At 35.3% G+C, this 24,378-nt stretch overlaps 1 protein-coding gene across 1 annotated transcript in view; it reads left to right on the top strand.

Moving 5' to 3' along the window:
- The first annotated feature begins 1,399 nt into the window (after positions 1-1,399).
- Positions 1,400-24,378, top strand: part of MMP20 (matrix metallopeptidase 20) — a 51,428-nt gene continuing 28,449 nt past the window's right edge. The window contains exons 1-6 of the mRNA XM_074188147.1: positions 1,400-1,525; positions 8,388-8,635; positions 13,881-14,029; positions 15,720-15,845; positions 18,114-18,275; positions 19,339-19,480. Of these exons, the coding sequence (XP_074044248.1) occupies positions 1,400-1,525; positions 8,388-8,635; positions 13,881-14,029; positions 15,720-15,845; positions 18,114-18,275; positions 19,339-19,480 (953 nt within the window). The remainder of the gene's footprint in view (positions 1,526-8,387; positions 8,636-13,880; positions 14,030-15,719; positions 15,846-18,113; positions 18,276-19,338; positions 19,481-24,378) is intronic.

Here is a 24,378-nt window from a genome sequence, read left to right as displayed (position 1 = left end):
CCCTTCCTTCTGGACTACATTCTATTGAATTTTAACTTAGGACACTCTACTTGCTCTTTCTCTGAATATTTTGAAATTTGCTTTCTCAAAATGTAGGCAGTATATCAAACTATATATGGATTTCCTCTCTTCTTCTATCTTTTTACTTTTATGGTAGATTGGCTCATCCCTGTTGTTGGGAATAAGATACAGAATAGAATTTTCTCTTGTTGATTCCTACTCTTTGAAAGGTAAAAATTATCATTAAAGCTATTAGTTTTTGTGTTTTTTGCAAAGAAAGAATCCAATCAAATGTTTAAATAATTATACTCTCCGTCATTGTAATACATTTGATTTGTGCCTCATGTGATCTATTTTCCAAACTCCTCACCTCCACTTCTCTCCATGTGTTCTCTTGTATACACCAATGACAATATCATAGTTCTGCTTCTATTAATCTTCATCCATATGTTCACCATCAACACTTCCTGAATTTTCTCATTCATGTATATTTTTTCTTAATATATAATGCAATCTCCCGACACCCTATCTACATAACAATTGTGTTTCTTTTGAATGGAAAACCAAAGTCCAATCACAGATCTCATCCCACTAAACTTAGAGGTGCCTAAAAGGTCAAATTTGCTTCTGCATTCAGTTCTTTAGTTCATCTCTTTTGCCACTCGTTCTTTCCTCATGTGTGTATAGATTTCCCATTTCATAGATTTCATTACTGGATCTTTTTGTAAATCTCATCTCTTATGAATTTCTGGATTCTCCTACTACTGTGCTTCTCCCTGTCTTGTAGCTATGGCATTTAGACTGGTAGATAATTAAACAGTCCCTCTCCTTTCTCATATCTTCCTTTTCAATTTAAACTCTTTCTAATTAGATTTGTAAGACTCCAGACAAGTCCACTCCATGCCTGATCAGGAACCTGCCATTCCTGTGTTGTTCCTGTTGCTTTTCTAGGAAAAAAGAGGGGGATGAAAAATTACAATAGATTTTAGGTTTAGTTATAGACTTAGAGAATGTTAGGGCTAGAAGAGATTTAACTCATTCATTTTATAGAATAGAAAACTGAGACCCAAAGAAATTTATTGATTTCTGGTTAACTGAATTCTTGCCATTTGTAATAGGTTTTTTCCATCAGTCATAAGAAATAGTTGTTTTTTCTTTCTATGACTTTTCCAAATCACCAAGAATGAAGCTTTTCCTGAAACTTGTGAACCATTGTGATACCCCTTCATCAAAGATAAACAAAACAGCTGTATAATTACCTTCTGAGACATGAATCATCTTGGCCCGGAGTTCACAGACCTGTTTGGCTTTATAAAAGCTTCACAAGGTCGAAGTGCAAACGTGTACTATCTGCTGCTTGCACACTGACTGATAGGGTTTCCAACCCAGCTTTAAGGAAATGAAGATACTACAGGCATCTGGCCTTTCTTTTCTCCTGATCACTGTTTTGAAATTGTCAGCTGTAGCCTCGGCTTTATTTGCATCCCCTTCCAGGTCAACAAGGAGGGACTATTATATTGCACAGGTTAGTGAAACTTTGCACATTCTTTTATCTGTGAAATTAGAGAGACTATAAAGAGAAAATAAACTGCATTGTTCATAACTTCTAGACTATTTGGAGCAACTCTTCTTCAAATCATAAACCCTAATCTGTGTTTTTCCTCAAGGGTTGAAATTCAGGGCTTTATAGACAGTAGATACTCAATGAATAACTGTCAAATAAACAATTGAATGAATGAGTCAATGTTTGTTTGTTTGTTTTTCTTAAATTCCTGGCTGCCTTACTTTCAGCATCATTACATCCCCTCTGGTGTGCACTCTTCCATGTCTCCAGAGGCTTAAGGCTTCATTTCATTTCCACTTCTATTAAAAGATAATATCATTTGGAAATAGATCTTCCACAATTTATCCCCAGACTATCTTTCTGATATTACTTCCCAATATTTTACTTTCCCCTTCAGTCCAGGAAAGTGGGACTATAGGATATTACTTGAGTGTACTCTGCCTTTGTTGTGACATTTCCTCTCTGTGGAATGCTTTTCCCTGTAATTCTGCTTCCCTTACTTCCAGGCCTCCAAGAAGCTATCATTATTTCTCCCAGGTGGAAGCAATCTCTCCCTGCTCTGAATTCCTCTAACACTCCATTCCTCTCTAACTGCACTTCCACATTTGATCTTGAATTGTAATTATGAGTGTACCTATTAGCAGGTAAGCTCCAAGAATGTAACCACATTTTACTCAGTTAAGTATCTCAGTATATCATAAGGGATTGTGCAAGTAGAAAATAAACATTATATAATGTATAATACATAATATATGATACATAATAATAGTAACAGAAAGAATTCTGAGGGTTTCTTAAAATTTTTACTCAGTTCTCCTTCTCCCTGACATCTTCTTTTGATACTTTTAACATCTATCAATCCTTCCTCCCAGGAGCTCCCTTCTCTTTGCTCCACTGATCTCTTCCAGGTGACCTCCCTCTGATCACTCCTCAGTCTTCTTTGCTGAACCATTATCCAATATCTGCCTCCTTAGCATCAACATGCCCATGATTCTGTTCTGGACTCTCCTCTCTTTATATACTCTCTGTTGGAAATCTTATCAGTGCCCCAGCTTCAAGTATTATCTCTATGCAAATGATACCTAAATCTGCATATACAACCCTGATTGCTTTGCTGAGCTATAGTTTATATAATTTACCATCAAATGATCTTGAATACACATTCCTGGATATCCTATCAACATCCCAAATTCAACATGACTAAAACAGAACTCATTATCTTCTTGCCTAAATCCATCCTCCTCCAACCTTCCTTTATTTTCTGTTCAATGAATCACCATCCTCTAGCCATTCAGATTTATAAACTCAAAGTCATCCTTGACTCTTTTCTCTCTCTAACTTCAGAATCAGTTGCTAAAATGTGATTATCACACTTCCATATTTCTTATATCTCATATGCTTTAAACAACTTCATGTTCTTAGCATATCTTCCCTATACTATTTATAATAGTCTCCTAATTGGTCTCCTGGTTACCAGCTTCCTTCCATCCAATTCAGTCTCCTAAGAAGAAAGTCTAACTATGTCACTCACTCACTCAAAAACCTTCAGCAATTTCTCCTTGTCTATGACATGCATTAGAAACTGTTTAGTCTGGTATTTAGGAGCCTCTAGAATTTAATTCCCACTTATCTTTCAAACTCTATTTCATACCACTCCTCTTCATGTTATATCTACATTCTAGTAAAATTGGACTAGCTGCTCCCAGAATTTGATATTCCATTTTAATACCTACATGTATTATTTATATAACTCATCTCCCATCACCTCTATAGTGTTAAATTTGGAGACAGAAAGATAAGTTAGATTGTAGCCTTAAATGCCAACTAGCTAAGACTCAGGCAAATCATTTAACCTGTTTGCTTCAGTTTCCTCATCTATAAAGTGGGTCTCATAACAGCACCTATCTTCCAGGGTTGTTGTGAGACTAAAAGCAGATATTTTTAAAGCACCTTTTTAACATTAAAATACTATATAAATGCTTTGTTTACTATTATTGTGGTTGTTCTTATTATTCGTTTCCTTCAAAGATCAGATCAAATGACATCTAAAAATTTTCCTGATCTTTCCTCACCTGTTTTTAATTATTTTTCCATCCTTAATATTCCTTGAACCCAACTTATATAAATGCATACGTGTCCCATCTGTTGTTGTTTGTCTGTCTTTCTTGAAGAGGACCATGGCATTAGGAAGGTGATGCCATGACATATAAGTGAATTGAATTGAAGTGACGGGAGGGTTATACAAAGTCACCAGCCTCACTTTCTCCTCTGGAGCCATCGGGATCTAATGGCATGATATAGATCATGATGACCCTCAAGGCAGTGGGAGATCATGGTCTTTTTAAACTAAGATCTTTCCCAGGTCTCAGTTTGACTGAGGCAATACCCGTTCAGTAATTAAGGCTAGATAAGAAATGATGTAATGTATAGCCTCATTTACTTAGTGTCAAAAAAAAAAAAAAACCAAAAATCAACTCAGTCAGGAAGGGAAAGACTGTGGGAGTTCCTGGCCAAAACAGAAATAGTTATTTACATTCACTCTGAACCATGAAGGCAGAAACAATAACCAAGTTGGATTTGAACTGGAATCTATTGTTGGTCACTCAATGAGAGTCAAAGTGATTTGGGTTTAAGGTTTGATCCTTAAGAAAGAGATCTTGGTCATAAATCCCAAGATATCTTGAGAGATTTCAGGATTCAAAATTTACATTTCTTTGGGTAGAACACCACAGGTAAGGATATGATCCCTATGTAGACAAAGGAAAAGAAAATGAGGTTAAATGACTTGCCCAGGGTCACATCCACAACTAGAAAGTCAGGCTGATTTAGCTCAGTGAATAGACCTCTGGGCCTGGAGTCAGGAGGACTTTAGTTCAAAAGTCCAGCTTCATACACTTACTAGCTGTGTGACCCTAGGTAAATCACTTACTCTCTATTTGCTTAATCCACTGGAGAAGAAAATGGCAAATCACTATCTTAGCTAAGAAACCCCACTATTGGCATGCTTTAGCCCACAGGATCATGGTAGATTAGTTTGACACAACTAAATCATTGCACAACACCATCAACAATTCCTGACTCTAGACACTACCCACTGTACTACATAGCTGCCTTAAAAAACCGATCCAAAGAGAGTTTCATAGGTTAGAACAGTGGGTCAGAAATGAAATGAAATTTAAGAGAGATAAATGTAGCCACATGACTGCTCATAAAACCAATTTTGGAATCATGAGATTGAGGGAACAACAAAGGTCTTTACCAAAGAGCTGTCAATTGGAAGAGGAATTACACTTGTTCTGTATGGCCCCAGAAGGGATTTATGGAGAAGCTATTAAGGTTCAATGTCAAGAAAACTTTATAGCAAATAAATATACTCAAAAATGGAATAAGCTTCTTAGGGGAGTAGAAGCAACCTGGTGGTCCAATGGATAGAGTGCTGGACCTAGAGTCAGGGAGGCCTGAGTTCAAATTCTACCTCAGTGTGGCCTTGGGCAAGTTACCTAACCTCTGTCTTCCTTAATTTCCTCATCTATAAAATGAAGTTCATTATAGTGCCTCCCCTCCAGGATATTTGTAGCATGCTTAGTACAGTTATCTATCCCATGTAAGCACTTAAAAAATGGTTGACTCTTTCCTTTCTTTTCATTCTAGGGTATGTCCTAGAAAGGAGTTTTTGTTCATATTCAGATTGCTTCCAACTGTAAGGCTTTGAGATTCTTTGAATATTAGCAAAACATCTAGAGTATATCCTTGCATCCTGGAAGACCCAAACATAGTACCCTACATACTGTCACTCAGTATGATGTCACAAATATAATAGAAGACATTCAATATAATAGGTCTAGATGAAGATATAAAATAGAAGCAGTGAAGTTTTGAACTTGGCACCAGCAAAATGATTTCAAATCTGACTTCTAATTCTCATTAACTGTGTAATCCTAGGTGGTCAATTAGATGCAATTTTACTGGAACTTGTTTACTAAGTCACTGATGGTTTGCAGTCTACACAGGTAAAGGAGTTCTCATGGGGGAGTTCTTGAACATTAAAAAGTGATTGTAAGATAATTTGGGATGAATTTAAAATAAAACAAATCCATTTAATGTCACTGGGTCCACTTGGGCTGTATCTCTCCCTTGTAATCTTCTATTTCCATAGCAAGTAACAAATAGCTGATTTTAATCATAGATTTTTTTAGTAGAAGAGAAACCCAAGACATCATCTGATCAACATCATATCTTATAGATGGGGAAATTGATTTCCAGTAGCAGAAATGACAGCTCAATATAGCAGAGGCAGAATGTGAACCCAGATGCGCAAATTACAAATCCAATGCTCTTTCCACTAATCCACACTGGCAAATGTTTATCCTTAATTCTTGAAGAAGACCACAATATCAGGGAGGTGATGGCATGACAAGTACATGAATTGGATTTGAGTGAAGGGATGCTGTGCTAAGTCACCAGTCTCACTTTCTCAGAACCATCTGGTTCTAGTGGCCAGATATGAATCAAGATGACTGGAGATAATCCTGGATGAAAGGAAATCAGAATTAAAGGACTTGCCTAAAATTACACAGGTAGTTAGTATCAAGTATCTGTGGTTGGATTCAAACTCCAGACTCCTGACTCTGAGACCAGGGTTCTATCCAATGCCCCACTAGCTGCCCTAATACCTGTAAATAGGGACATTAGAGAGTTCTATACAAATCCTGATTACTTTTCTCCCCCAAATGGAGCAAACTCTTTCAAAAGACAAGTGATTTTAAGTTAATTTATAGTCAGTCCACTATCTTATAACATTTAGATTAATACCAGAATGCTGCCATCAAAAGGAATCTGACTCCAGTGACAATACCTAGGTTCAAATGCTGCCTCAAATCCTGTCATTTTCTACACATGTGACCGTGAGCATCCAATGAGCCTTCTTCCACAATAAAATTCAGAGAACTAGACTAGTTTACCTCTAAGGCTTATCCAAGCTCTCAATCTATGATTGTGCATGTAAGCATATCATACTTTTCTTTATTATATTAAGTAATAGGCTCATAAAACTTAAGAAATGTTAAGTAGATCACTTAATAATATATGATTTCATAAATATCTCCATATAGATACTTGTTTTACCCTAGGACTTTTATATGAAGCCTTAATTTAACATTTTCCATTTTGAAAAAATAATTATTTTTTAAACATCCTTGATATAGATATTTCCTCCAGATGAACTTCCAGCCTGCCTACATATGATTACCCTGTAAAAATTTTTTATGTTCTCCCATAAATTCACTACAAAAGGCACAATTTAACATGCTGAAGACCATCTTCACATTTTCTTGCTATCTTGACAATATCAGTAGAGCACATGAGCTATCCAAATGTTATTCTTCCTTCTGATATAATATATATATATATATATATATATATATATATAGCCTATCTTTTGAGTATTTTTTGTATGTATGAGTATTTGGGGGGGGAGGGGGGTTTGCAAAGCAATGAGGTTAAGTGCCCCAGGTCACACAGCTAGGTAATTATTAAGTGTCTGAGGTCGCATTTGAACTCAGGTCCTTCTGACTCCAGGGCCAGTGCTCTATCCACTGTGCAACCTAGCTGCCCTAATGTATGAATATTTTTGACTCCTACCTCTCTTTGATGACATCCTTTGTACCACTTAACTTTTATAATCCCAATTGTCATTGTGTTACAGTGTTCACATTCATGACAAGTCTTTCCATTGCCTTCTATGTAATACCCATTTTCAAGTCTTAATTCTTATCCATTAGCCATTTATCAACTGGAACCTGAAAAATGGTTGTATGTATAGAATGATTTTACATATTATATGTATAAATATATATATATAGATATATACATATTTATATCTAATAGTAGCCATCTCAGGTGCAGGATGAGAAGAAACAAAGGAAAAAAGAAAGCTACATGATAACTATTATATATTTAAAAGATATAGCTAGTTGAACAGTAGGAAAAAACACTAGGCTTGGGGATTTGAAGACTTGGCAAAGTAATCTTAGTTGAGTAAGTCACTGCTCCTCACTGAACTTCATCTATTCAATGGACACAATTATATCCTCACTACTAGATCATGAAGACTAATTGAGATAATACAAGTAAAGTACTTTACAAATTGTAAAGTATGATACAAATGTAAGGTAATAATATTAATAGTAAATAAAAAATACCATACCAAACTGCTCATCAACACTTCATTTCACAGAAAGAGAATGTGTCATAGTAGATAGAATGTTAGACTTGCTTGGAATCAAGTAAACTTGGGATCAAATTTTCTAACACAAGTTACAGTTGCCTCATCTGTAAAATAGATCTGTAAAATAACTTAAAGGGTTATGACAGGGAACATATGTTATAATGTATGTAAAGAGCTTTGCAAACAATAATGATTGAATTAGGATTTATTAAGTATCTGCCATGGTCAGGTACTGTATCAAAACTGGGGGTACAAAGAAGGAAAAAAGTCCCTGTTCTCAAGAAACTCACCATATTATGTTTAGAAGTACAAAGGTTGATCAGTATTTCACTAAAAATGACTTCTAACATCAAAATACTTTTAGAATTTCATAGAGTATATTTATATTAAATATTCATATTGGGCGGCTAGGTGGTGCAGTGGATAAAGCACTGGCCCTGGAGTCACGAGTACCTGGGTTCAAATCCGGCCTCAGACACTTAATAATTACCTAGCTGTGTGGCCTTGGGCAAGCCACTTAACCCCATTTGCCTTGCAAAAACCTAAAAAAATAAAATATTCATATTAAAGAAACATTTGCGTCTCTCTTCCTTATAGGCTTACCTTGACAGATATTACACAAAGAAAGGAGGACACCAGATTGGGGAGATGGTTGTAAAAGGACACCACACCATGGAAAGGAAAATTAAAGAAATGCAAGCATTCTTTGGCCTCCAGGTCACTGGGAAACTGGATTATTCTACGATGAAGGTGATGAAGAAGCCGCGATGTGGTGTTCCTGATATTGAAAATTATCGTCTGTTCCCAGGTGAACCCAAGTGGAAAAAAAATACTTTGACATACAGGTAATGACATAAGAGTTTTTCAAGAGTCAGAGAACAATATATTTTTTGATGCTTCTTTGATAATCTGAGGAATGAATTTGCCAATATACACTATGTTAAGTGTACACAGAAGGGGATGGAAATCATTTAATATCATGACATCATGGACAATGAACTAACTAGAAGGGGCCTTTGAAGTCACATGATTCATTCCCCCCCCCCAATTATTTTACCGATGAGGACACAGAGTTTCAGAGGTTTAGTGACTTGTTCATGGTGAGATACTTAGGAAACAGTAGAGCTCAGAATTCAAACTCAGGTCTTTTGATTCTCAAACCTATGTTCTTTATTCTTCATCAATTCCAACTTTCATAAAAAGCAGGCAGGCTTTATGAGGACACATTCTCAGGATGATTGTGACATTAGGCAATTAGGCACCAAATAGGATCAACACATTAAATGTGGAAGGGGAAAAAAGGAATCTTTGAATCAAGTGATTAAATGATGCTGCCTTCCAATTAATTTTTTAGAACTTTTGATATGATAAAGATTTCAAGGATATGATAAAATCTACCTTTTTGGTAACCCTTGAAATAAATGTTTAGACATGTATGGTCATAAGATGGTTAATCAAGATGTTTTTCTAGGCAGTGAGTAAAATACTATGGCTCTGTGTAACCGTCAGATGGGGCTCTGAAAATATATGATGAATCTAATTGAACAAAATTTTAGCCAGTTTTATTATGTAAAGAAGACTGGATTAAGAGTCAGAAACAATAGATTAAGGTTTATTAAGTGCCTACTTTGAGTTAGGCACTATATTAAGCACCTTATAAATATTTCATTTGATCCTCAAAAGAAACCTGAGAGGTAGGTGTATCTATTATCCTCATTTTATAGCATTTCTGGATGCATTAGATATTATGACCAGGTAAGATCAACACAAGAAATGTGGAAAAGGAAATAAATTCAAGTGATTAAAAGAAGGTGCTGTCCAGCTACATTTTTTTAAAACTTTTGGTTTGAAAAAGAATTCAAGGATATTATAAAATCTACCTCTTTTGAAATAGGAATATATATTCAAACATGCATGGTCATATGATGGATAATCAAGGTGTTTATGCAGTGAGTTAAATGATATGACTCTGTATAGCCATCAGGTGGGGCTCTGAAAATATATAATGAATTTAATTGAATAAAATTTTAGCCAGTTTTGTGGTATAAAGAGGACTGGATTAAGAGTCAGGAAATGACACCATGAAAATTATTTTGTAGAAAGCTTTCTTCAGGTTAGAATAGGTGGTTTCAGGGAGACTTCTTAGGAACAAGGAATACTGAGTCTTGTACAACAGATGAGGGGTAAAATAATTATCTATAGTAGACTGAAGCATTTTTCTATGTTTTTAAAGAATAAACGATGCCTGAGAATGAGTATAACTATAAATGTGCAACAAAGGATCTAAGCCATAGATAATTTGGTACAAACAAATTTTTAAAATCTTTTGATTTTCAAAAGTATGAAGTATTTACCAGAAAATGGAGTGATTCTTCTGCTCCCCTCACTCACCCCAGGAACAAGATCAGTCCCTAGTCAGATGCAAGTGGTTACCCTCCTTCCCATACTCATAACCCAAGTAAGTGCCTTGAGGTCAATTTATTTATTAAGTACTATACTAGGCACTTAATAAACATTTCCTGAATTTAGCTAAACCAAGGGTATTTCTTCATATTGTCCCACTGGATCTCATAGAATCATAAAATTTGACAGTGGAAGGAATCTCTGTGATCATTAGTTCAATCCATAATTGAAAGGAATTCTTACTATAATATGTGAAGCTAGTAATTATCCACTCCTTGTTTGAAGACATAGAGCCTGACCTGTCTAAATATTATATAAATTCCTTCTATACATACATATATACATATATACATATATACATATATGTATATATGATCTGGCAGTTGAGTGAAAGATCAACTCGAGTGGGAAAAGATAAGCAGTAAGATCAACCATCAATGTGGCAATAGTTTAGACAAGAAGTGAAGAGACCTTGCTTTGGATGGTAGCAGTGTTAAACAGAGGACATACAGTGGCTAGACTATAGGGTATATAAAAGGGAGTATGTTTAATAATCCTGGAAGGGCATATTGTAACCAGATTGTGAAAGTCATGAAATGCCAAACAGAGCAGCTTGTATTTGATTGTAGAGGCAATAGCAAACTACTAGACTTCATTGAGAAGGGGACTCACAAGGTCAGACTAATGTTTTAGGACTATCATTTTGGAAATTGTGTGGAAGATAAGTTGGAGAAGGAAGAAAATCAAGGAAGAGACACCAACTAAAAGACTATTGAAATGGTTCAGGGTTTTCTTGTTTTTTTTTTAATTGAGAGAGGAAGTATATATGAGTATTCACTGAAAATATATTTTTAAAGAGGTGATGATAATCTGATTAAACTTGGTGGCTATATGAGAGGGAAGAGGATAAAGTGCTTTATAGGGATAATAAAAACAATACTATCCAAAACTATATAATTATCTCAATAGATGAAAATAAATCTCTGACCAAGGACAACACTCATTTATGCTAAATTTCCTACAAAGTATAGGCATAAAAGACTTTTTTAATATCATAAAAATATTTAAAACCAAAATAAAGTATCACAATGAATAAAGAGATATTAGAAGTTTTCTCAATAAATATAGGAGTTGAACAAAGTTATCTGCTCTTGGGGGCAGCTAGGTGGCACAGTACATAGAGTACTGGCCCAGGAATCAGGAGGACCTGAATTCAGATCTGAAACTTGACACTTACTTTGTGACCTTGGACAAGTCACCCATCCTCATTGCCTCAAATTTTTTTTAATTTAAAAAATTTTTAAAGATACCTACTCTCTATCATTTCATGTAGAAGTAAAAAGGTCAGTTAAAAATATTAGTCAAAAAGAAGATAAAATTAATTATATTTGTTGATGACATGGTGTTTTATTTAGGCTACAAAAGAACTTTCAAAAATCAATAACATTTCTATATAATAATAATTACAAAACCATAAAGAGGGAATCCCTATTCAAAATAATAATAATATGCACAAAATAATAGCAATCTACCAAAGCACAATGACTCAGTGGAATTCAACAACCCAACATTCAATAAGCCAGACAAAATAAATTATTTGGGAAAGAATGCCCTATTTGATTAATAAAAAAAAAACCTTCTGGACATAGAGAAAAGCAGCCTGTCAGAAATTAAGTTTATACTAATATTTTACTCCAATTACACAATAAATTCAAAATAAATACTGACTTTAAAAATGTATTAAAGATCATATTATTAAAAAATAGAGTATATTATACATCTCTCACAGCAATGTAAAGGAGATATATTCTTACCAAATAAGAAATAGACAAAATTACACAAGATATACTAGATAACTGATTATATAAAACTGAAAAACTTCTGCAGTTATAAAATTAATATATCTAGGTCAAGAAGCAAAGCAGTTAAGTGGGAAAAAATCTTTACAGAAAATTCCTCACATAAAAATTTTATATTCAAGATATAGACAATTAACAGATATATGTACATAGGAATATAAAATGTACATTATATATTTTATACATATGTGTATAATATATATATATATATATATGATGAAAAGCTGTTCCTCATAAATAAGTGATTAACGGATTTGAAGAAATAGTACTCAAAAGAATTGCAAACCACTAGCCATATGAAAAAAAAAGCTCCAAACCTTTTTTTTTAGTTTTAGCAAGGCAATGGGGGTTAAGTGGCTTGCCCAAGGCCACACAGCTAGGTAATTATTAAGTGTCTGAGGCTGGATTTGAATTCAGGTACTCCTGATTCCAGGGCTGGTGCTCTATCCACTGCGCCACCTAGATGTCCTTCCAAATCTTTAATAGAAAATTAAATGCAAACCCAAACAACCCTGAAGTTTCACCTCATACTCAGCAAATTGACAAGATATCAAAAATGGAAATAATCCATGTGGAGAGGTTGTGGGAAAATAGAAAATCAGTAGAAAGTTGGTAGAAACATGCATCGGGGGCAGCTAGGTGGCAGTGAATAGAGCTCTGGCTCTGGGATCAGGAGGACCTGAGTTCAAATTTGACCTCAGACACTTAATAATTACCTGGCTGTGTAACCTTGGGCAAGCCACTTAATCCCATTGCCTTGCAAAAACTTCAAAAACAAAAGGAAACATGTATCAAAATAATCATTTTGGAAAGCAATTTGAAATTATGCAAACAGCAGTCCTTACACTCTGACTTATAAAGTCTCATTACTGCTTTCTCCATCTATTATTGGTCTTTAAAAAAGAGACCCTTAGCTCTACACAATTGTACCTATCAGTGTCATTAGCTCATCTAGTCCAACTTTTTTTTGCTTGTTCATTTAATTTCCAGAATAAAACAAGCATTTCCATAGCATAGTATAGAAAAAAAAGATGATTACATATGAAACTGCAAAAAACATTATATACAACTTGCTATTCCTTTTAAATACATAATAAAGTTATCATGCATTTTTTGCTTTTTTTCCTCCCCCTTCCCTCCTCCCTAGAGATAGTTACCATCTTTTTTAAAAATCTAGATCTGAATCCCTTTCAGCTTGGACTCTTTCCAGAGATAAACAATACACCTAAGTATGTTAACAGCAATTGGCCCTGGTTCTCAATTGACCCTCCCTCCTCTGTAAAATGAAGAGGTTTAACTAAGGGTCCTTCCAACTCTAAATTCTATTTCTTATGTCCACATTGTTTTGCCATAGAATATTTAGTCTAAGTTCCTTATCTCTCTATTTGACAGTGTTCATACCTTTTTTATCTTTTATTTTCAAGAAATGTATTTAAAAGATTATGTATTTAAAAGGATTATGTATTAAAAGATTATGTATTTAAAAGGAATAGCAAGTTGTACATAATGTACTTGCAGTTTCATATGTAATCATCTTTTTTCTATACTATGCTATGGAAATGCTTGTTTTATTCTGGAAATTATTAATTATTAATATTCATTAAATTAAAGAAGAATGTTCTTAAGTCCTTTGTTTTCTCACCTTTTATCTCAGTTCTCCATTTTAGTCTGTCAGTTTTCTAGAATATTTTATTTAATCAATAATAAAAAATACTTTCTTAAAATAAGGTCTAAACAAGAAAAATTTGTTTTTTTAAATTTAAAAATATGATTGTCTCATTATTAATGATTCATAAAAATGGAAAACATTTTCTTTTTATTTGTACAGAATCTCAAAATACACATCCTCAATGAGCCATGCTGAAGTTGACAAGGCAGTAGATATGGCCTTACAGGCTTGGAGTAATGCTGTCCCTCTGAATTTTGTTAAACAAAACACAGGAGAAGCAGATATCATGATCTCATTTGAAATTGGAGGTAACATTTCTTTTTTATGCTCTGTCCATAACCAGCATACTAGTCCATCCTTGGGTGACTTTGAATGAAGTCATTCAGTTCATTCTATTCATAATGAGATTTGATCAGTGGAGACCCAGGTTACAAAAAAAATTACCATAATTGCTACCTATGCACTATTTGAACCAGAAGTTACAGCTTAAACAGTTCTCAGAAAGTTTTGGTCCTCCAAATTGATTTGAATAGATCATTTATCATTTAATTTTAATGCTTATCCTTGACCTTTATACTAAGACCTACTTGATTTTATTCTTCCTTTTCAATAGAGACTACTATACCAGAATGCCACCCTTAGGTCTATATTCCAAAAGAGATGAAAAACAAAAAAGGAAAAGGACCTATATATATATCCAAAAATATTTTACAGAAGCTCTTTTCTGGTGGCAAGGAGATGGAAATTGAGGGAATGCCCATCAATTGGGGAATGACTGAACAAATTGTCACATATGATTATGATGAAATAGTATTCTGCTTTGGGAAATGATGAGCAGGATGCTCTCAGACAAACCAGGAAGTTAAGTCAGCTGACTTAAAAGAAAATATACTATGTACAAAATAATAGCAATATTGTAACATGATGATCTGTGAATGACTTAAACATTCTCTGCAATACAATTATCCAAGACAACTCTGAAGGACTTTTGATGAAAGAAAGAATCTGAATACAGATTGAAGCATACTTTTTTAAACTTTATTTTTCTTAAGGGTTTCTTAATTCTATGACTTTTGTGGAAATGTCTTGCTTGACTCTACATGTATGACCTAAAGAAAGAAACTACTATACCTGATCTGTGAATTTATACCTCCTTTTTTTCTTGCTCCTTTCTTTCCCACTGCCTGTCTTCCTCTCACATTCTTGCTGACTCAAGTCATGTCCAGAGTTCACTAATGATGTGATTTTCATGGGCCATGCACTTTGGCCAGTCAGTGACTTAGACAAGGCAGGCAAGTGAGAAAAAAAAAAAGAAACAATCCATTCTAATACTAACCAGTACTCAAGAAAAAACCTGAGATTCAAATACTTAATGATTCCTCAAGGCTCATCATCACCATTATCACCATCATTAAGGCCCAAACTTCTTAACTATTCTTTCATATACGCCTCTAAGAAGCCCTTTCATGACTGCTTTTGACCATTAGGCTGCTCTTGATATCCATTTTAAATTAACTGTAACTGGGGAGAAGTAGGGTGAAAAAGAGGGAGAAATACAAATTCTTGGTGGGATCAGAATAGGCATGATGAAGAAGATAAGATTTGACCTTTAAAGGAAACTAGGAATTCTCAGACACAAAGTAAGAAATTTACCTAGTCTCAAATTCCTAAATTTGACCATGGATATTGGTTTATCTTATTGTGGGAGCCACCAAGAATGCATTATCCATCCTAATGCTTTTTTTACTTTACCTTGAAAACTCAAGAAGCTTTCTCTTACTGAAAGAAGGGAGAATTAAGCTTTTATATTCTTTTGTGACATGGTATTAATCTTCTTTATCACTTTTTCTAGTGTCTATTATACTGAAATACAATTTATACAGTATACAATGATTCTATTTTATCAGGATCTGTGTGCATGGTTTGGGTGAAATATGTTGAACTGAAACCAAGGGATGTCATACTAAATTTTGTTGGCATCTTTCTCATGTTTGGTAGATCATGGGGATTCGTACCCATTTGATGGTCCTCGAGGGACTTTGGCCCATGCATTTGCACCTGGAGAAGGCCTGGGAGGAGACACCCATTTCGACAATGCTGAGAAGTGGACTATGGGAACGAATGGTATATATGCACAATTCACCATAACCTGGAAAATATTGTACCTTCTCCTGGGCCTCCAACATGAAACCCTGTGGCTCAACGGTCCAAGCCACCCTTTAACTAGGGGACCAGGCTAAGGAAAACAAGTAAGCCAAAAATCACAAAGGTCATTCAACCCTATAAGGGGAAAGCTCTGCCCTCAGTTTTGCTGCTGAAACCTTGTTTGATCTGTTTCACTTCAGCATAAGCCATATATTCCATTAGAAAGAAGCAGCAACAGTCTCTTCTCCAGCCATTGTCACCTGCAAGTAATTCAACTCAAATCAACAAACTTTTATTCAGTGCCCACTAAGTGCAAGGAAGGCATTGTGGAATGCATAGACAATAGGCTTCAGAGTCAGGAAGACCTGAATTCAAGTTCCACTCCTCTCATCTACTGGCTGTGTCATTCTGGACAAGTCATTGAAATCCCAGTGCCCCAGGAATCTCTCTGAGTTGAAAAGCAGTTGCTTATCCACATTCATAGAGTGTTATCATCACCTGGAGTTTCCTACACCCATGAAATCACAGGTCCAAACCACAAAAAAAAGACAAAGCATTCTACTAGACCCTAGAAAGATTTAAAAAAAAAGCTTAACTGTTCCTTGCTTTGAAGGAGTTTCTATTCTGGATAAATAGGAGAAAAGGAGAAGGTGATACCTATTGACTCCTTAAGAAAACATATAATGTTTTGAAAGGGAAGGATTTTCCCCAAAGTGTCTGAAAGAAAAAGTTTTGGGATGGCCAATCCATAATATGAATAGAATGTGTGTGTCTTTAATGAGGAATTGGCTAAGTTTTTATTCTAAGAGACAGAACTAAAGGTATGGGGAAATTCATAGATCCCACTCTCCATCTTACTTTTCAATTGATTTTAGTGTCCTTCATTAAATCATTTAGTAAGTAATTATTATAAGAGCATGAGGGAATGGCTTAGGGTAGAGGGTGCCTTAATGGATAGAAAGCTTTCTTTGGAGTCAATAAGCTAGTAATCCTAGGAAAATCACTTAACCTTTTAATGAGCTGGATAGCTCTCTTGGATTATAAATTATAGAACAGTTATGAATGGGTATTGGTAGAGTCAATTTGCACACCAGCAGTTGAAATGATTATATTATGGGATGAAATTAAATGCTCTACCCAGAAAACAAATAACTAGCAAAATTGACTAATCTATCTTAGCTCCTCTCTCTTTGCCTTAGGATTTAGTTATTGCATATTAACAGATTGCATCAAATGAGGGATTTTTGGAACCTGGAAATTAGAGTCTTGTTAGGATGAGACAAGTGATTCAGGAAAGTCTAAATAGGTCTAGGAGAGACCTAAGCTGATGAATGGAGAATCAAGAGAATATGACACATCCAGTTACAGAACTCTGGTTGATTATCAACATCTGGGAGTTCTAAGTCTAGGAGAAGTTATCTCAGTAGCTTGATAGAACACAGCATCAGGGTAGCCTGAGAGAAGAAGGCACAGACAAAGCAACAATTGATATATATGAAGAATTTGTCTGTGTGATCTATGATTTACTAGAAGTTCTCCAGTTTCTTCTCTGGAAGATATGAAAATTAGGACAAGGTAACAAGACAGAAACTTATATAGGGGAAGATATGGAACAGAGTTACTGGTACTGGAATATATAAAATGGGGGTTGTTCACAATGAACAAGGCAAGAGACCTGTAACTAAATCTAAACAAAATTGAAGAATAGACTTATAGACATAGAAGGGATCTCAGGGGTCATTCAGACCAATGATTATCTAATGAATTTCAGTGACAGGGAATTCACTATCCCCAAAAGTAGCTCATCCTATTTTTGAATTGCTCTCATTTTTTAGGAAAATTTTCTCCCATATATTATCCTGTAATTTCCACCCATTGATCCTCATTAGTCAACTTGCATCTTCCCTTAGTGGACCCATCTGTACAAATGTATGGAAAAGGATTCAGGTCAAACATTATTAAACTTCCCACTTTCTGATGGAAATGGAAATTTTTTTAAATGACACTGGAAAAGTATAGTTTATGAATAATTTATGATCGATGATAACAAACTTTTGCTTAAACAAAATGATTGCAATGAAAGATACATTGAGTTCAATTTTAATTCCCCAACATAAAGAGATGATGAAAATGAATTATGATAATGCTTCACAGATCTTAAAATATAGAATCACCTATTATTGTTATGATGATATTGAAATTATAAATCTATTTCCATACTAATCTTATTCTTTCTGTGTCATTTAGGATTCAATTTATTCACTGTTGCTGCCCATGAATTTGGCCATGCATTGGGATTGGCCCATTCTAGTGACCCCTCAGCACTGATGTATCCAACTTACAGATACCAACATCCCTATGGATTCCGCCTCCCCAAGGATGATGTGAAAGGGATCCAGGCACTATACGGTATTAACCCTAAACTCATCTGGTCACCAAGCATAGATGACTGATGAAGGAATAACATTTGATTTCCAACAACTAGGGGGTTTTAAGCTTTGACAATCACTACTTAAATAGATTAATTAAGATTAACCTTCTCTCAGCCATATTTTTCCCATTTTTGCAAACACCTTTGTCTTCTTAAATTTGTAATTAGAGTTGAGAACTTTTATCAAAAGTATATTAGGGGGCAGCTAGGTGGCACAGCGGATAGAGCACCAGCCCTGGAGTCAGGAGTATCTGAGTTCAAATCCAGCCTCAGACACTTAATAATTACTTAGCCATGTGGCCTTGGGCAAGCCACTTAATCCCATTACCTTGCAAAAAACCCAAACATATTAGGGGGGTGGCTAGGTGGTGCAGTAGATACAGCACCGGCCCTTGGAGTCAGGAGTACCTGAGTTCAAATCTGACCTCAGACACTTAATACATACCTTAATACATACTGTGTGGCCTTGGGCAAGCCACTTAACCCCATTGCCTTGCAAAAACTAAAAAAAAACATAACAATAAAAAAATATTAGACCATGATAGTATAGAGACAGAGAATAAAGCTTCACATTCCCTAGAACCTTAGATCAGAACTCACCTAATGAAATAAGATGCATGTTTATAGCCATGTTCAGAGACCCACCTTTTGCATATAAGTGAACTTGTATTTCTTCCAAATAAATGCTCAAGTGCAAAAACCAACATAAGAGTATAAGCAGATTTTCAAAAGACAACTAATGGCAGCTTACCTGATTCCCCATAGCAGATTAGACAAACCTACATTATAGTTAATTGAAATAGAGTCTCAGTGGGAATCAAATTCTCTTTTCTTAGAGTACACAGTGCCCACCAACTAACTCTATGATTTTGGACAAGTCATTTAACTTCTCTGAGTCTCAGTTGTTCCATCTCTCTAAAATGAGTAAGGTGTTTTTCTAAATGATGAAGAAATCATACAAGTATCCTGAATATCTGCAGTCAAAGGACATAAGGGACTCTTTAAGAAGTCTGTTTTGCCAATTTTGTTTTTGCATCCTAGGATCTCGCAGGGCAGTCACTGAAAAACCTAATGTACCTCATGTCCCTCCCCACAAGCCATCAGACCCTGATATCTGTGACTCCACCTCTTCCTTTGATGCTGTGACAATGCTGGGGAAGGAATTACTGTTCTTCAAAGACAGGTGAGTTCAGTATGTATGTATATACATATATATATATATATATATATATATATATGTATATATATATATATATATATGCAACATCAAAGCATACAAGATTCCTGCTTGATTTCAGAGATCCAGATCAGTTGGAAAAGTGAAGAAAAAGCATTACTTCAGGCAGCCATCTACTTAAAAATAACCTGCATACTGAAAAATGACATACATGTAATCTGGAGCTACACATCAATGATCACTAGACTCTCCTACTCTTCTATTCTCTCTCTGCCCTCCCCTTCACACACACACACACACACACACACACACACACACTCTCTCTCATTCATTCACTCACTAAATATCATTGTCTTGAAAATCTGCTTGAAAACAAAAAAAAATAAAGAAGTTGTGGATTATAAGGGAAGAAATTGAGAAGAGCAGAAGTAGCTTAGGTGAGAAGTTTCTTTAGGAAAAAAAGAGAACATGGGAACATAGATTTAGAGCATTTATTGATCACTTACTAGATATTGGAATATTACAAGTCATCAAGTACAATTTTTCTAAATCATCAAATCCTTATTTTACAAAAAAGGAAAACAGATAGGGGCATCTAGGTGGCGTAGTGGATAAAGCACCAGCCCTAGAGTCAGGAGTACCAGGGTTCAAATCCAGTCTCAGACACTTAATAATTACCCAGCTGTGTGGCTTTGGGCAAGCCACTTAACCCCGTTTGCCTTACAAAAAACTTTTAAAAAAAAGGAAAACAGAAGTCTAGGAACATTAAGTGACTTATAAGTAAGTACTAAATGTCAGAGATCAAATTTAAGCAAAGGTCTTCTGATTGCTAACTACCTAGGCATCCAAGCAACAGAGTGAATAGAGCGCTAGACCTAGAATCAGGAGACTCTAAGCTCAAATCTAACCTTAGATACTTACCTTGTTGTGTATTCCTGGGCAAGTTACTTAACAGCAGTTTAACCCAGTTTCCTCATTTGTAAAATGGAGATAATAAGGTTATTAAGAGGATCAAATGAAACAACTGTAAAGTGCTTAGTACTGTCCATAGTGCACGTACTAGTACATAAATTTTAGCTATTATTATTATTATTATTATTATAATTTCAACATTCTTTTCCATTGAGCCTAAGTATATATGGACGTATATACTAAGCATATAAGATGTAACCCACGTATCATCATAGTCAATGATATTCAGTAACTACTGTGGCTAAGTCCATAGTCTACTGTGCTAAGCAGTAAAGATAGATACAAAGAAAGGCAAGAAACAGGAGCTTAATTTCTAATGGGGGAGACAACATGCAAATAACTTTGAATATGATGTTATATGTGTATATATATATACATACATATACATATTACAAGTGGATGTGATTCATTTCTCACCTTCTTTCAGCTCTTTCTCTCCATAGCTCTATGCAGGGAAGAAAAGTGAGTCAGATCTGATGCTTTACATGGAATTGAAAAAATCCTGACTTTTTGAAGACTGGGACATTAGAACAAAACAGCCTCCCTTTTTACTGCATTTACTGCATTACTGAATTTGTTTTATTGTTTCTTGATTTCTCACAAAGTTTTATTTCACATTAGTTTTATTCTACATTTTTTTAGGTTTTTGCAAGGCAAACGGGGTTAAGTGGCTTTCCCAAGGCCACACAGCTGGGTAATTATTAAGTGTCTGAGACTGGATTTGAACCCAGGTACTCCTGACTCCAGGGCCGGTGCTCTATCCACTGCACCACCTAGCCGCCCCAGAGTTCAACTCTTGAAGAATTAGATGGCACCATAGTCCATGGAGCACTGAACTTGAAGTTAAGAAATCCTCAATTCAAATCTGACCTCAGAAACTCATAAGCTGTGTGACCCTGGGCAAGTTACTTAACTGTAGGATTCAGCTTCCTCATCAACAGAGATCATAACAGCACCTACTTCTCAGAGTTGTTGGTAATATCAAATGAGAGAATAATTGAAAAGTGTTTAGCCCAGTAATTAGAACTTACCAATCACTATTAAAATGTTAGTTATTGCTATTATTAATCTTTATTATTATATTGACTTTATGATCCACTAGTTGTATAATTTCTTAGACAAATCTTAACCCTATTACCTTCAGCAAGGCATCTGCTTCTTAGAGTTTAACTTATCTGTGAGATAGGGGAAATAACATTTACACTAATGATGTATTGGGATGTTGCAAGGAAATCCAGCTATCTAAATCAGAATCATGATTATCTCTTTTCAAAATGCAAACATTATAGGTATCTACTAACCATTTAGCATGAAAATTGTGAGATATTTTTATATACAATATTGAATATAAGGGATGTGCCATTTTTCATCTTTGTCTGGAGTACAGCACAATGCTTTACGAGAGGAGAGGAGAGGAGAGGAGAGGAGAGGAGAGGAGAGGAGAGGAGAGGAGAGGAGAGGAGAGGAGAGGAGAGGAGAGGAGAGGAGAGGAGAGGAATCGTAAACTTCTAGAAAATGTAGTTTCCATTTACTGTCTCAATTTTCTTACCTCCTTATGTCCTATTTAACCCTTGCAATTTGGTTTCCTTTCCATTTACCTACTAAAACTACTCCCTTAAAAATCATTAATTACTTCTTAATTGCTTAATCCAACAGCCTTTTTTGTGATGTTTCAGAAATATTTCCCAGGGCTTATCATCTCTTCCTCTTGAAATTCTCTTCTCTCTTCTCCTCTGGTTCTTCTGCTCTAACATCTCTTCAGTCTTCTTTCTGTGTCAGTCAATAAAGGGAGGAACTAATAAGATCAATAATGAGGTAAAATAAAAGTCAATAGAAGGGATTCTTTCATTTTGTTTTTTAGGATGAGAAGATGAGCATATTAAAGACAGAAAGAGTGGTGGCTAGGTGGCACAGTGGATAGAGCACCGGCCCTGGAGTCAGGAGTACCTGAGTTCAAATCTGGCCTCAGAAACAATAATTACCTAGCTGTGTGGCCTTTGGTAAGCCACTGTACCCCAATGCCTTGCAAAAAAGAAAGAAAGAAAGAAAGAAAGAAAGAAAGAAAGAAAGGAAGGAAGGAAGGAAGGAAGGAAGGAAGGAAGGAAGGAAGGAAGGAAGGAAGGAAGGAAGGAAGGAAGGAGAGAAAGAAAGAAAGAAAGAAAGAAAGAAAGAAAGAAAGAAAGAAAGAAAGAAAGAAAAGAGTCTCAAGAAATCAGTATAAAAAAAGAAAAAAAAGAAATCAGCATGGACTCATGTACAGAGAAAATTGACCTTTGACTAGAGTTAGATATTCAGAAGGCAGAAATAAAAAAAGGATATCATTGGGGGTGGAAATTAAGAGAGAACTATGCCAAGTGGCATAGACATGAAAGGCAATGTCATGTGTTGCTGACAAAAGGGAGATTAGTTTGGAAGAAATATTGAGTCTATGAGGGGGAGGAAGAGACAAATAGTAAGGGATGAGATATTATTAGAAAAAGTTCTAAGAGAGATGAAAGGACTGATATGAAGGATCTATAGGGACAAAAAACATCAAATAACTAAAAGAGAAACTGAGGCAGAGCTATGAGCCAAAGCACTTTATTAAAGGGACCTGACAGTCTCTAATGAAGTAGACCCAGACCTTCCTCATGGTCTAAGGTACCTCCTCTTTCCAATGCCTTATAAGACTTGATGTCAGATCTATTGCCTGAACATTCAAAAGAGGCTATACAAATTATAGATTCCCATTGGTTGATATATGACACATAAAATGGTATGTCAGCAGGGTCACAAGTTGGGTGAAGCAGTAAATATCTCTGCTGAGTAGGTAGTCATAAGATGGATGGGGTTGGGCAAGTGGAGATGATATAATCATATATACATATGTTACAAGAACAAATAAGGAGGAATTTTCTGTGCATGCCACCCATGCTTGGTTTGGTAATAGAATTTGAGCAAAATAGAATGGATATATCCATGTCAGCATTCCTACACAAGTAAGCTCCTTAGCCAGTAAACAAGTGGTAAATATTACATTAAAGTTTGAATTCTAATACAGGGGCCCAAAGAGGCCTATATTCCTATGCGAGTTATACAAAATATAGATTAAGACATTTTTTCTTATGTCTATTATTTGATGATTGACTAAATGTATATTATTAAATGAGTATAATAAAATAATTGCTAACAATCATTTCACTTTATAGAATTATAACAAACTGACAATACTGAGTAGAGTTTGAGTAGGGCTCCTTAATATATTATCTCTCATACACCCAAGGGTAAGTATGGCCTTAACTTCCCCTGAACCCAGGGGACAGCATAGGTGAAGGCATATTTTTTTCACTGTGAGGGAAGGGATCTGAAGGAAGTTGTATCTGGAAACTTCGGTCTTCTCAGTAAATGTTAAGAGGTTTAATCTGCATAGAAAGGGGTGAATTGGGGCATAATGTTGAGTTTGGAAGTTAATGAGAGAAGGCATACTGACCTAATTTCACTTATATCTGTTTCTTTCTCTCTTCCCACACAACCATCACCCTCATCATCTCTTATGACTGACTACAAGTTGCCTCCCTAATGGTCTTCTTGACTTAAGTCTATCTTCAATATACTTCTATCTCCCATCTCCTAACTAACTAGCTAGCTAGCTAGTTGTCTGTATCTATCTCTCTGTCTGTCTATCCATCTTTCTATCTAGTCTATCTACAATCCATCTTCCATACAACTGTCAAACATATTTCTTCTAAATGTGATCTGTCCCATGTTCAAGAATTTCAATGTATCTTTCTTGCCCTTAGGAGAAAATACAAACTCCTCTGTTTGATATTTAAAGTCCTTCCCAATCTAACTCCAACCTCTTTTTTCAGATTTTTTGTATATTATTCCCCCTCATAGACTCAATATTTCTTCCAAACTAATCTCCCTTTTGTCAGCAACACATGATATTGCAT

This window comes from Macrotis lagotis, chromosome 1 (genome assembly GCF_037893015.1).
Source record: "Macrotis lagotis isolate mMagLag1 chromosome 1, bilby.v1.9.chrom.fasta, whole genome shotgun sequence".
NCBI classification, from domain to species: Eukaryota; Metazoa; Chordata; class Mammalia; order Peramelemorphia; family Peramelidae; genus Macrotis; species Macrotis lagotis.
Note: the sequence above shows the minus strand (reverse complement) of the source record. Positions and strands in the feature narration are given on the sequence as shown.